The 14,544-nt window shown below is 39.6% G+C and overlaps 1 protein-coding gene and 2 non-coding genes across 3 annotated transcripts; all 3 read left to right on the plus strand.

The window, feature by feature from the left end:
* The first annotated feature begins 562 nt into the window (after positions 1 to 562).
* Positions 563 to 634, plus strand: TRNAA-CGC. The gene has a single exon. It is a non-coding gene; the product is annotated as a tRNA-Ala (tRNA).
* A 784-nt stretch (positions 635 to 1,418) lies between these two features.
* TRNAA-CGC lies at positions 1,419 to 1,490 on the plus strand. The gene has a single exon. It is a non-coding gene; the product is annotated as a tRNA-Ala (tRNA).
* A 2,302-nt stretch (positions 1,491 to 3,792) lies between these two features.
* Positions 3,793 to 13,741, plus strand: LOC100890567. Its single transcript, XM_030982308.1, has 7 exons — positions 3,793 to 4,216; positions 7,010 to 7,095; positions 7,606 to 7,785; positions 9,277 to 9,375; positions 9,766 to 9,976; positions 10,757 to 10,967; positions 11,482 to 13,741. Exons 1-7 carry the CDS (start codon positions 3,919 to 3,921, stop codon positions 13,166 to 13,168), a joined length of 2,772 nt encoding a protein of 923 aa, XP_030838168.1. The 5' UTR covers positions 3,793 to 3,918; the 3' UTR covers positions 13,169 to 13,741.
* The last annotated feature ends 803 nt before the right edge of the window (positions 13,742 to 14,544 follow it).

Below are 14,544 nucleotides of genomic sequence, written 5' to 3' on the forward strand. Positions count from 1 at the left end.
AAAAAAAATATTGAGTTTATATGAGTTTAATAAAGGAATGTATAATGAATGAAATGCAAACAACATGACTACACAATGAATATCTTAAGGAAAGTACATTAAATAATATACAAAACGTTTGGAATGATTGTTATTGACCGAGGATTTGAAACAGATCAGAGACTCAATATGCAACCATAGAACTACGGCCCTCTTTGCCACTATTTTATGCTGCACATGTGAGTATTGATTCAATCTGGATGTAGACCTATTGATTAAACAAAATAGAAATCAACCTTTACTCTACTCGAGATAGGGGATGGGATGAGGAGGGAATGAGACAGAGAGTGAGGGAGAGAAAGATGGGGGTGGGGGATAGAGAAACTAGACAGAAAGGAGAGAGAGAGAGAGAGAGAGAGAGAGAGAGAGAGAGAGATGCAGACAGAGAGAAAAAGATAGAAAGAGGGAGAGAGAGGGAGAAAGAGAGAGAGAAAGAGAGAGAGAGAATGAGAGAGAAACAAAGACCAGTGTACCAGGATTTTACCATAATTAATTTAAACAGAGTCACTGTCTATGCATAGGCGGGGATATAGCTCAGTGGTAGAGCGCTCGCTTCGCATGTGAGAGGCCTCGGGTTCAATCCCCGATATCTCCAGATGAAAATGGTATACTTTTTTTTTTTTAATTGGAAAACTTGAAACATTGATACATGTACACTCTTTCCAAGTTGAACCACAATCTCGGTTTGAGTATGTATATACGCCACGATGATATTGAATGAAAGAAATGAAAAGAAGAAACAGGCGAACATATTTCGTGGAAGATTGGAAAACACCGCAACGAAATGGGCCATGTATTTTCTCGGAGAGTGAAATACGTTCACATAGTTTGCCAACACTAATTTCGGGATACAGAAGAAAAAAAAATTCAATGAGAATGAGAGGAATGGCAAGGTCTACTTTTAACGTTGGGGGCGTGTTGCTTTTGTTAACCTTACCTAGACATCCTACCGCTGCATTGATTGGCTCAATAGGAACTGAAAGGTACTATGTCACATTTTGCAGGCCAAAGAAATCAAAAGATTAAATTCCAACGGCATTTGAAAGATAATGCTAATTTAGAACTTCCCATAAAAAAATAGGGGCTTGAAAATTAAGTTCGAATCTCAGTAATTATTCAGTTTTTTGGTCCCATAATCTTTTAACAAGTGCCCCTTTAACCCCCTGATAATTGACCCTATTAAAATCTGAGAGGTGCCCCTTTTCCTTTGTAATAAGTACCCATTTCCTTTTTAATAAGTAGGCCTACCCCTTTTCAACTTTGAGGAGTACCCTTTTTTAAAAGCAAAGAAAAAGGGGGTGAGAGAGAGAGAGAGAGAGAGCAAAGCAATACCAGGATTTGTTTCTTCCAATTACTTTAATCAGAGTCCCTGTACACGCGGGGATATAGCTCAGTGGTAGAGCGCTCGCTTCGCATGTGAGAGGCCTCGGGTTCAATCCCCGATATCTCCAGATAAACAAAAGGTATACTTTTAACAAATTTAAATAAAACCTAAACCTGTAACATATTGATAAACTTGTGCTCTCTTCTCAAATTTTAACCACAATCTCGATTCGAGCAAATTATTAAATGTAAAGCACCTTTTCACACCGGGCCATGTGTTGCGAAATTCAGCAAAATCGTAAAGAAAAAATGTAAAATTCGAAAGCTGCATGCTCGGTCGCTGGGATTCTATGTAAATATTTTAGAGGCGCCCCCCCCCCACTTTACATAGGGAAAGTGACCCATTTTACTTCAGATAAGTCCCCCTTTTTCTTTCTAATATGTTTGATTTTACGATCTTAGAAGTGCCCCTTTCCCTTCTGATAAGTGCTCTTTTTCATCTCTGATGCGTTTCCCTTTTCACCTCTGATAAATGTCCCCTTTATTTTTAATTAGGGCCTTTTCCACTTCTTATGAATGCCACTTCTTACCTCTGATGATATGCCCCTTTTCTATTTTCATACGTGCCCCTTTTTTCTCTCGTGAAGGCCACTTTTTCACCTTTGACAATTTCCCCTTTAACTCTGACATGTGCTCCTTTTCTTTTCTAAAAAGTATCCTTTTCCGTGTTGATAAATGCCCCCTTTTCCTTTCTCGATATGTGCCCCTAATCTAAACCAACTTAGATAGAGCAATCTTTGTATCCCCCCCCCCCCCCCAGGAGCTCGCCCGCATTGATATAATTATGTAGCTTAAGTAAACTGTAAGTCATAAAGGTGGAATAATCTTTTTTTACCTCAGTTTACGGAATGACTTTGACAATGATTTATTTTCAATATATCTAGATAATAGAGTATACATTCTCAGATTTTATTGAATAATAGTTTGTAAGTGATTGTTTTACGTGACTGCTAAAGCATGTGTGTGCTACTATACTTATCAATAATAATGCAATTGCATTTTGCCCAGATCCCCAACATAAAAAAAATCCTCCGTGTGGCCATGCCTTGAACTATAATGCATGGCCTTACAGAGGAATTTTCCTGTTGGGGACCGGGGGGGGGGGGGGGGAGTGCAAAGAATTATTGATAATTTATAGCATGTTCTTTGTTTTTTATTTTATTTGTGGGGGCTGCCCCCTACGCTAACCCCCGCTGCGTACAGTCATGATTCGTTGGCAAAGCATTATCCTCGTTACTGTGAGGGCCCAGGATCAAAACCGTGTCGATGTGCTATATTAGTGCCCTTTTGTGAGGCGTTAATCCTTATTACTGTCATTTATGACTTAAGGCCGTAGGTCACCTAGTGGATGCTTTAGCAGTCACGTCACTCGCAAGGCATTATTCAATAAAGTCTGAGAATGTATACTATTATCTGGATCTTTAGGAATAAATCATTGTCAAAATCATTCCATAAACTGGGTTTAAAAAAATTATTCCACCATTATGACAAACAGTGTATTTTCAGACTTTCACGATTAGAAAAGTGTTCCTCAAACGGCTTATGCTTTTTTGTCTTTAAACTAGCTTTATAAGGGGGAAATTTATTGAAGAAAAGATTTTAAATTATTGACAATTTTGAAACATTTTTAATCAGTATCTTGGACCATAATAGAGAAAGAGAAAACAAATATTGAAATCGTTTCTGATAATGTATTAATCACAGCGCAGGAGTAAATGCAAATGTCTAACAATTATAAATTGTTAGACGTCTTACAACGCCTAACGTCCAACATCAATTGTATATTTTCGCTTTCCCTTTGAAGGTGCCCCTTTCTTTCCCCAAAAGAGCCTTTTTTGGCGCCCCCCCCCCTCCGCATTGGAAGACGCCCCTTCGGACCTGACATATTTTAATATTATCAATACAGCCCGGTATCAACGATGTTATCCCCCTAACCTATCATATTTAGCCTCACAATAGGGGGGGGGGGGTTGCACCCCAAGTATTGGACAATATACTGGTTTATTAACATATTCAAATTTAGGATGTTTAGGGGACCAGTGACGAGTAGTACTATACTCGGAATCCAGCAGTCTGCATATAACCTGTTATGTCAGGTAAGCTTAGGGATAGCTTGTCAAGGTTGTTGTATGCATTATGTTCTTAACAAAAATATTGTCTTTCATGTCTGTTATATCAGTGGAATTGTGTAAGACTGGATATACTAGACAAATTTTCGGCAGACCCTGGCGAGATTTATAATTCGCTGATCCACGTTTACCAGTACAGTAGAAAATTATGTTAGTGAATTGCCTGTATAGGTTTTGAAGGTAGCGCCTGCGAACTAACATGTTTATACATGTTGTACTTTAGTAGGCCCTATGCATATTCTACACAAAATATCCGTATTGAATTCTACATACGCACTTATCGCGCGCTTCAACGCTAATGGCGACTTGTTGCGAAAGACTATGATCAATCGACTTTAATGGGGTTTTACACGGAAATAGGAATAAAATGGCGTCTTTAAGGTTGTCAGAATGCATATGCCCCATCTGCCTGTGTATTTTGGTGGAGCCAGTTACCATGCCTTGCAGTCATGAGCTCTGTATGCCATGTTTTCGGCAGAATGTAGAACAGTCAAACTTGTCTTGCCCGATGTGCCGCCTGCGTATCAGCAACTGGGCTCGTAAACATTCGGGGCGATTGATCAACGAGGAGCGATGGAGAAGTATCCGGGAAGCGTTCCCCGTGCTATGCCAGAAACGTATGGAGCCGGGTACGGGCGAAGAAGGCGACGACGACGATGTGTTAGGTGAGTGGCCAGTCAGTCATGACAATAATTTGTTAAGATTGTGAAGATGAACATGATATTGATAAAGAGAGTTCTGAGTTCAGTGTCATATGACATGATGATGTTCGTAACGTTTACAAATATGAATCTGAATTGATCATGTTGAACAGTTGTCAGTTGCAGTTGATGATGAATTATTGAATGATCAATCATCAATGTGAATGATTAATGATTCAATGTCATGTTAAGGAGTTTCTTGGGTTCGAATCCCACCCAGGTGGATGACTGAAGCCTGTGTTGTCTGTTAACGTGCCACTCCCCTTGTTTCATAGACGCAGGCTATGTATGATAAGTGAGAACAGCACAGGACAGGACATTCAAATTGAATGGAGGCCCTGCCCCTGAGCTGTGCTGTGCACAGGAGGAGAGTCCCCACCCTTGCACGTTAAGAACCCACTGCACTATTCGTATAAGAGTAGGGGGAAACCTAGACCGAAAGCTTCAGTCTCTATATCGTCAGTTGTTCCACTGAGACTACGTCTGGCTCCACTAGACCTCCGGATATAGAGACTGAACGATCGCCTATGCCATCGTATGTTGAAGATATCACGGCTAGATTTTAGCCGTTAGGCCCCTCCCGAAAACATGACAAACTTGAGTAGAAATACATTATTTATCTTCAATTGCAGTAATTTTCTAGGCAATTGTCAGTCCCTAAAATAAAAGGACTTACCAAGCTTTTGGCTGCTTCTCGATGACCCACGTCAAGCATTCTGACCGACAGAAATCAAAATGGTGGCTAATGAATATTCAAATACGATAATGAGGATGGTTGACCTCGCCTCAGCTAGCTCCTCCGCGCGTCACGTCGAGGATAGCGCGCGCACGTGAAGCAGACAACACGTCTATGAATGAAGTCAATGGGGTGGAGACTAAAAAACTTTGTCATGAATATTCATTACTTTGATTCAAGATGGCTGACGTCTGAAGACAGTCAAGTGGAAGAGATAATAACACTTTTTTGAAGAAGATTTCATATGCAGAGGTCCAAGGTACATATTTTGTTAATGTTTATCATGTGTGGTTTAATTCTAAATGCCAATTGTATATGTTAGTGCACGCGATTCTTACAAAAAAAGGATTTATTTTAGCGTCAGGGCAGTATCATCTTATCGTATACCCGTAGAGTGTATCTTCAACGTACGATGGCATAGGCGATCGTTCAGTCTCTATATCCGGAGGTCTAGTGGAGCCAGACGTAGTCTCAGTGGAACAACCGACGATATAGAGACTGAAGCTTTCGGTCTAGGGGAAACCCTGGTGTAGTGATCCACCCGCACACCCAAATCTAGCCCGAATTTTCTGTCTCTTTCGTTCGTTAGCCTCTGATTTGGGTAGGGTTGGCTCCTTTCTTTCGTATTGAAGGAGGCAGATTATCTTGAAGTTGAAGAAGGAGAAGAAGAAGATGTCACATTGCATTGACAATGCAATGATGAATGATGCAGGATCGATAATGTTGATGTGATGATGATGATGATGTTGATGTAATGATGATGATGTTTGATAGTCGTGACAGGCCAGGGGTGCACATGCAAATGCATTGCCATTTGATAGGCATTAGCAGATTAGTAGGGAGTTACCTAGACCAAATTTTCTGTCTCTTTCATTCGTTAGCCTCTGATTTGGGTAGGGACAGCTCCTCTCTTTAAAGAGAGGAGCTGACCCTGCCCAAATCAGAGGCAAGAGAGGAGCCGACCCTACCCAAATCAGAGGCTAACGAACAAAAGAGACAGAAAATTTGGTCTAGGAGTCACCATGATCTTGATGATTAGTGCTGTGATGAAGGCACGGTGAGTCAAGTCAATATTTAATATAAATAAAGACTAGACCTTCTAGAGTCGCACAGTCTCAGGCTGAATGCACACAGCCAATATGGGAGACCGTCTCTCTAATTTCAGATACTTTTGTCAAGAATTTTGATAGCCTCTCACTTGGGATACCAATTTTATTCACTGACATTTGCTGCAAAGGGATTAACTCAGCTCAAAATGATAATATGAAAAGCAGATTCCTCATGAAAGATTATCCCTTTTGTCATTCTAACCATCTAATTTTATGGTCCACCCTTAAAACCAATAGGCTCCACACTCCTGACCTCTGAGAGGCAAACATTTGGCAGGGAATATCATCTAGTTGTTGATGTTGTTTCTATTGTTCCTTTAGTTTTGTAAGCTTATCAACTTGTAAGTGTTGTGTTGTGTTGTTGAGTCAAGAGTAGAGAAATCATGAAAGAAAAAAATTGAGAAAATCAGAGAATAAAACAAAAGAACCTTGTGCATCTTAAATGTTACTTTTTGATCATGAATCTGATTTTTGAATTGCCCTAGTTCTAACATAAGATTTTGCATAGAGCTTAGAGGGTCAAATATTTACATTCTTTAGTACTTTTATTGTCTGTAAAATAACAACCGTGGCAAGTCAAAACAGATTACCACAGACAGTATTTCAAGAAAAGTACTCTCCTATTAACTTAATAAGATTCTTCAAGAAGAATCAAGAAAATATTTTTTAAAGGCACAATTTTTGTGATATTATTGATCTAAAAATTATTATTATTATTATTATTATTTTTTTTTTAAAGGTGAAATCTAGGTCTACATGTTTTTGTACAGTGCGGGTTTAGACATGTTAATAAAAGAACCTTATCAAACCTATTAGATTGTCAATATCAAAATAAATATAATCAGGCTTGTTATAACTTAAAAGTTTACAATTTGATTTTTTTTTTAAATCAAATATTATGTTTAATCACAGATCTTATGACACAGCCTCCTCCCCCTGTCATACATGTTGCTGAACCCGGTGAGATCGGAGAAGAATTCAAGAAGGAAAGTGAAAAGGTAAGAGCATTTCCTTTTTAAAATCATAAATGCTGGCAGGTTCAGTTTTATAAATATTTCTGAGTAGAAAATGTGCAGTTTCTTAGAGTTTCATAAAATACATGTATTTGTTAGAGATGGGTAATTTTCAGGAATAAATCATAACTGAGCATCAGTCTCGATCACTTGATCAAAACGTTTTTTGACACATCAGAAATATGTAATATGCATCCAAGGCCTAGCAGGCATTATTTTTCTATACATGTACATGTAGAGGTACTTACAATGTAGTCAGTTTTGCAATTTTTCTATTGAGGGCAAAAGGGATTAACTCACATGTGATTCCAAACATTAACCTAATTCGATCTCCAACCTTGGACCTTAAACAAATATGCCCACGCAAAGAGACATTTATATTGAAAATACAAATGGTTGTTGCTAATTTAAGGAGGAAAAGCTGATTCATTTAGATCTTTAGGAAGCTCTGAACTGCTATTGGTCAATTGATATATCTATCAATCCATCTCCCAGATGAATGAGGAATATAGGCGTGAGCTGGAAGATGCAGTGAAGCGTAGCGAAGAGTACATCAGGGAGCTTCAAAAAGAGGAGGTGAAGAGGTTTGAAGAGAGGCAGGAGGAGATGCTGAGTCAGGAGAAACAGGATGCTGAACTGGCAAGACGTCTCGCCAAGGAGGAACCAGATGCAGTAGTAAGTATTTCAAGGGCCAAGGGGATTCATCACCTGCAAAAAGATTTACTCTACCAGTACCGTATTTGCCGGCGTAAAGGCCGCAGTATTTTTGGAAGAGAAAGTAACAAAAAGTCGGGGTGCGGCCTTTAAGGCGAAAGAGTAAAAAAAAAAAAAAGAGTAAGTCATATGGGACTACGTATGGTACAATAAATGGTACAGGACATTTCCACACTTCTTACCGACAATTTTATCTTGCATTGTGGACATGAAGACGAAAATAAACTTCCTAAAACAACATCTGCCGATAGATCTTGATCTAAGTTCGTGCCAGTGCATTGCAAAAGTAAAAGAAGGGCCCGTTTAACGGAGCTGCCACGAAGCATCCAGCACGCAAAGTCGCCATTTAGAATCCATTTCAATGTAAACAAGAGTTATGGCGCAATACACAAGAGTCTATATATCAGAGAAAACTGCAGATGAAAGTATCAGTGCGGGATGGCTGAGCGGTCTAAGGCGGTGATTTTAGTAACATTTGTACGCAAGCGATCAAATCCCGTCTTCGACAAAAGTTTTTTTTTTTTTTTTTTTTTTTTAATGTCAAAATCGGGGATGCGGCCTATACGGCGGTGCGGCCTTATCGCCGGCAAATACGGTATATACGTTTGCTGGAACACTTACCTGGTAATGTATGTTTAAAATACAGCATACAGTGTATCAGCTTCTACTTTTATATTTTGTTGACCTACAGACATAAAAATAATAAAGTACAGTGTATGTGAATCAACTTCAAATTCTACTCCTGGATTAAGTGCAAGTTTACTTCTTATTACAATATATATTTGCACACATGTAAATACTAAGGTGATTTGTGCATGGAAGTCAAATCATAAGGTTTCACCCTTCTGGGCCTAGATATGAAGTAATTCTCCTTTTACTTTTTCACCCCTACCATTTTAGATGTCTCATATATATTTTATTTTATGAAGGAAGGGGATAGGTTTTGATAGTATATCTTCTACTTTTTTTTCAATCTTTTTTTCTCAATCTGCCTCGCAATAAAGGAAGAAAGTATGCACTGTTAGTTGCGGGTATTACCGGTAGTACTTCTCTGCAATTGTCTTAAAGAATAAAGGCCGGTAGTGGTAAAATTGCGGTTCAAGGGTTTTGGGTACAAAATATCCGTTCAATTTTGTTCATATATATTGCCTTCAGAGGTTTAGATGGCAATATTTCGACCTAAATTCGCAAAAGAGCAGAAATATATGCCCAAATGTTAAATGTTGAAGTGTATTCGCGATATCTATCCAGGCCGGATGGATATGATAATTTACCAAATATATCAATTAGTAGACGGTTTCCCGGCAAAATTTGTATCATCACGTATTAGTCAAAACATATTCTTTCACATGATTGGTAATAAGAGCTTCCATTTCATTTTTTGAGGGGGGGGGGGAGGGCGTTTCCAAAACTGGTCTATACCTTTAAATTCTCTTCTTTCTTCTTCTATAGATCCATCGTGGGGAAAAGGTCCATGTGATGAGAGAACAAGTCTTGAAAGACGAAGAACTTGCCAGAAGAATTCAGATGTCTGAACAATCTTTGTCTAATGTGAGTATCTATGTAGATTGTAGGCTGTAGCTCTTGGAGTGTGGCTCATGCAACTTGCCAAATTATTAAACTGAAATGATAAAAGCAAAGATTTTGGTGTGGTCCCTTTAAGAGTTCACTTAATAAGCATGAATCAACCTATAAAGCCTAAACAGTCATAACTTTTGCATATAGACCACTTATCAATGTATACTCCTATTATTTACCGGTAAAGATATCATATTACTATCATTCTGTAGCACCAATTTCATTATTTTTGTTATCATTATTAGTGTTACTTTCCTTCCCATCTTCTTTTTAATTTTCTTCCTCATCTTTTTCTCCCTCCTCATCTTCCTCCTCTTCTTCATTATAACTTATGCCATCATTATCACTATTTTGCTATCACAGACCCCTGTCCCCAAATCTCCTGATATCGTTGTCCTGCCCTCATCTGGAGGCTCTTCACGAAAGAACAGCGCTTCCTCATCGACCATCAAATGTCTTAGCATCGAGAAGTTCATGTCGCCAGTCGGACGTAAGAGTAAATCCCCTGAGACGCAGGTCTCATGGGAGGGAGCAGCCATCCAGGATCAGCCCTCAACTTCAGCATGTTCCCCAGGTTAGAGCTTCATCTTATCTAGCCATGATTAGTAACTTTGAATCGACCTTTGACCTGCCTAGCTGTTGTGATAATGTGGTTATGTGATCATCCAGAAATAAATCAAGCCCCCCCCCCCCCCCCCCCCCCCCCGGATGAAAATAATAAAACAAAGAATGGACAGTATTAAAGCCTATCTGCACCAGTTTGGCCAGGAGGGATTAGAACTCCCTGTGAGGTCACTGGCAAGTGGTTATTTCATCAAATCTGCTCTCAATTAACATAAGAAAAAGGGGACCATGGGGGATCAACCGGTACCACTTGGGTATTGTTGGCTTTATAGAGGGCACAAGTAGCTATAAGTAGTGCAGTCTCGCTTTAGGCTCCTTTTAGGCCAGACATAGTACCCTAGAGTTGTGAGAGGTTTCAATCATTTGATATTTAATAAATCAGGCTTAACTACATGAATGTTTTCAATTGTTAACTTCAATCCTCACAAGTTTCCTGATCATATAATGCAAAGGTTTGCAAGTGATGAGGGATTAAAACAAGAATATGTAAATATGTTTAGGTACATGTTAGTATAATGCATTGAAACAAAATGACAGATATAGTTTGTGTAGGGGCCCTCTTTTCTCATTTATCAGGTTTCAGGATTTCTCAAAGGGGGCTTTGGGATGGTAGTTGTGCTGAAAGCTATCCAAACTCTGTATGAAATTAAAAATTAAAAGTGCAACGGCTGCTTCCGCGGTAGAGAGGAAATAAATAATCAAGATGTACCAATTAATGTCCACAATACAGGTCCCAGTAGAGACAGAAGCTCACCCTCTCCTGGCCACGGAAAGTCCATCAAGCGCCATGGTGCCTTCTCCCCTGTCGTCTTGAGGCCGCAGCGGTTGCGGGAGCTCGATGACATCCATCTTAGGGCTCACAGTACGGACAGTAATGATAGCATCTCGGAAGAGATGAACCATTTCAAACCTATCCATGTGTCACCCAGAACAGCTCGCAAGTAAGCATGAAACGGCAATTTTAATTCAATTTAGGAATATGTAAATATTATTTAAGTTTTCAAACAATATGCATAACATTGATTCCCTCTTCAATTTTGTTTTTTTGTTTTTTGCCTGTTAACAAACCTCAAACAGTTTTCACCTTTTTTATAATCAAGTGAAATTCTATTTCCCTGTTATCAGAAGCGAATTATCGAATCCTGCCTCAAAGTCTGAGCGTTGAACCATATGTTTGAAGTCTGAAACAGATAGCATGTTATGCCTAAGTTATACATGAAATAAAGCATTATAAGTCAAAATTTCAATCTTGAAAGTTTATTTATAAAAATGTACTATATCTTGATGATACAGAAGGGATGAATAATTTCTTGATGGAATTTTTATTCTCATTGTTCTACTGCTCTTATATGACATAATTATGTGTCCACAAAAGCAACTGCCTGTCTACTTAATGTGCTTCTTGTATATAGAAAAGATGTATAATGCCTTAGCACTTCCCTGGTTTTTACCCAGGAAACTTCCAGATGGCAGAGCAGAGTCGCCACCCATAGTCTTCACGACCCCAAGGAATCTCCAGAAGATGGAGGACGGAGGAGACGCTACCGAGGATTCCTCCATCAAGATGTCGTCCTTGCTAAAGGCCCGCTGGAAGGACCTGGAAACAGAACGGACCAACCAGGTGAGCGAATCTTCCAAGGCCACTATGACCAGCCTGGCCAGACTCAAGAAACAGCTCTCCAGGCAGCACACAAACAAGCATGTGAGGCAAGGAGATCATGGAAGCAGCAGACAGGGGGAACCCCCGCAGAAGAAAGCAAAAGTGGAGATGTCAGGAGCAGGGGATGCCCCCTTGAGGATGGCCAAAGAACTCTCACCAGAACACGCCCCAAGGGACAAAAGCCACACATTGCTCCAGATGAGGGTAGAGGACTCAAGGAAAACGGACACAACCTTGGTGTCGGACGTTGATGATAGCGGCGACGCTACTGATTATAATCATAACTGTAACAATAGCAGGACATTAGATGCAAAGCTGAAGCCATCAGCTATCAAGAAATGTGACAATAACAGTGACAAGTCGTCCAGTGGGAAAAGTGGCAGCAATGGTGAGGTAAATGCGAGAGTAGGTAGAATTTCAGGGAAAAGTCAGGATGAAGTCGATGGGTGCTTGAAACCTTATAAGAAGAAAGTGCACACTCCCATCAAGGAATATGCAATGAGGGAACATACCAAGCTGCAGACAAGAGTTACTAACAGCATCAAAGACTTGTTCAATGCAAGACGTTCAAAGTTAAAAGCAGCTAATGGTGATGGTGTCAAAAATTGTTCTGAACCACTTCTTCCATCTTTGCCTAAAGCAGCAGAATGCTTGGACTCAAGTTTAGAGAATAGTTTAGCAAATGGGAAATCAGAAGAAGATCCAGACAGTAGTAAATTGGAGAATGCTTCAATGCAGCAGACAAAATTAGCTGGTATTCAACAGAGCAAAACCAAGAGTGCCAATGGCAGAGACCCTGCCGTGAGTAACCAAAGATGTGATTCAGGAGACAAGTTCAGGAGCAGTTCAACAAAGGTTGAAGTGGCGTATGAGGATTGGCTGAAGAGCAACGAGTGTGAAAAAGAATCTATGCAAGGAACAGAAAAGGGTACGGGTAATGTTAATGTCAGTGATTCATCCATGTGTGAAACATCCCAAACTTGTAGGGACTCCAATACGATCTCAAAACTTATCCCTGGTGCTGTTGACCTAAACAGTAGCACTCAATTGACTATCTGTGACGATAGCTTAACATTCTCAGATGATGGCGATAGTTCAGCCGTTAAGATGGCGAGTCAGGATTCGGATGTGAGCATGGCAAGCGTTGACGTGCTGGACAATGATTCAGGACATCTGAAAAACAAAAGCAACGGCGAGAGGAGGGGGAAGAATCGTGGGAAGGTCAAACCAGCCAAGGGGACTGGCTCATCCCGGAAGTCTCCCAGGAAGTCTGGGGACACGATCCTGCGCTACATGGAGCTCCTTGACCAGGAGCAGAAGAGACTTACACAGGAGGATGAGGATCATCTCCTGGCCGAGAGACTCCAGAGAGAGTTCAATAAGGAGGTGAGGCAGAGGGAAAACGTTGATAGATCCAAAGGTACCGAGGATGCCTATGAGCTTAGGCGAAAACAGAGAACGCTCTTTAGCTACATGGAGTGATTTCAAAACCATTTCATATTCCATCTTGGTAGGTATATGGTGAGGGCTTGTGATGGGGAAGTGGTCATATTACAAGAGGCATGCCAGTTTGTAGCCTTTTACTTTTTTGTAGGCTCTCCGCATTTTATGCTATTTCACATCTCGCATTGTACAGCATTCATGTAGCTTTAATATGTCAAGATCACTATACAGCTGTAAAATGGGCTACCGGTATACTGTAGTGATTCGAACTTCCAAAGCCCTTGGATTTTACACAACCATATGATAAGGCTCTACGCTTAGAAAATCACAAATACATGGGTTGGGTGGAATAATTTCACACAACCAATTTTTCCTTTCTGTATGCATGATAGGGATAATAACAGAGAAGGGGCCAGGAAATGAGAGACAAAAGGGCATTACTAAACACATAGCCTTCCACGTAGAAGAAAATGTCTCTGCCTACAGGTATGCTATGACTTTATAAAGAGATCATTAATAAACGATAAGTTTTGTCTGTTGCCAGCCATATATCTAAAGCTTTAATCTCGTCATGATTGAATTTTATGCCTTGCAGGATACTGGAGTTACATAGAATCTTTTTTAATGTCATCTTAAATAAAAATATAATAAGCTGGAGATCATTATTTGTTTGCTTTTTATACTGTCACCTACAATGTATGCATACCTATACATGTAGCTCTTTGCAGATGTTATGCATTACATTAATGGGAATCAAGATATGGTGACCCTTCATTTACTGTGACTTTTGTTCCAGCAACATATGCTGTGACGACATTTCAGCTTTCTTCCTTTAGACATGAATAGGGTTATGCTAGGTTAGGGTATAGGTTGCAATCGCTTACATGTATGTAACGTTTTCGTAGCAAGAAGGAAATTGGAAAGAAAGTCTCGTGTTCTCAGAAGACATATTTCTGAGATCATTTGACATTTGATCCATGTTTTTTCTGATGGCTGCTAGTATAATTATATGCAAGGAATGCTGGATAGCGGCTATACACTGATCCCCTGCGCTAGGAACCTTCTACCCAGAGCTTCCAACCATTCCGTTTTTGCCGGAATTACTCCGTTTTTTCCTCCAAATTACGGTATTACGTTTTTTCTTCATAAAATACGTTTTTTAATTAAAATTTTTTTTTTTTTTTTTTATTTTTTTTAACATACCACACGTCAAACAACTGCCCCGCAATGGTGATTCGATTACAAATTCAATAGAAAACTAATTTTAAAACATACTTGAAGAGAAAAATATTCTCAAAAAAAATGAAATGCCGATAGTACCAAAATAGCCAACAAAAAAATTACCTGCTCGTATGGAAAAAAACAGCATGATGAATGAACATTTCTGCATTGGAAGTGTGTCGCGCATGGTTGTC

This window comes from Strongylocentrotus purpuratus, unplaced genomic scaffold (genome assembly GCF_000002235.5).
Source record: "Strongylocentrotus purpuratus isolate Spur 01 unplaced genomic scaffold, Spur_5.0 spur5_scaffold_12, whole genome shotgun sequence".
In the NCBI taxonomy this organism is placed as follows: domain Eukaryota; kingdom Metazoa; phylum Echinodermata; class Echinoidea; order Camarodonta; family Strongylocentrotidae; genus Strongylocentrotus; species Strongylocentrotus purpuratus.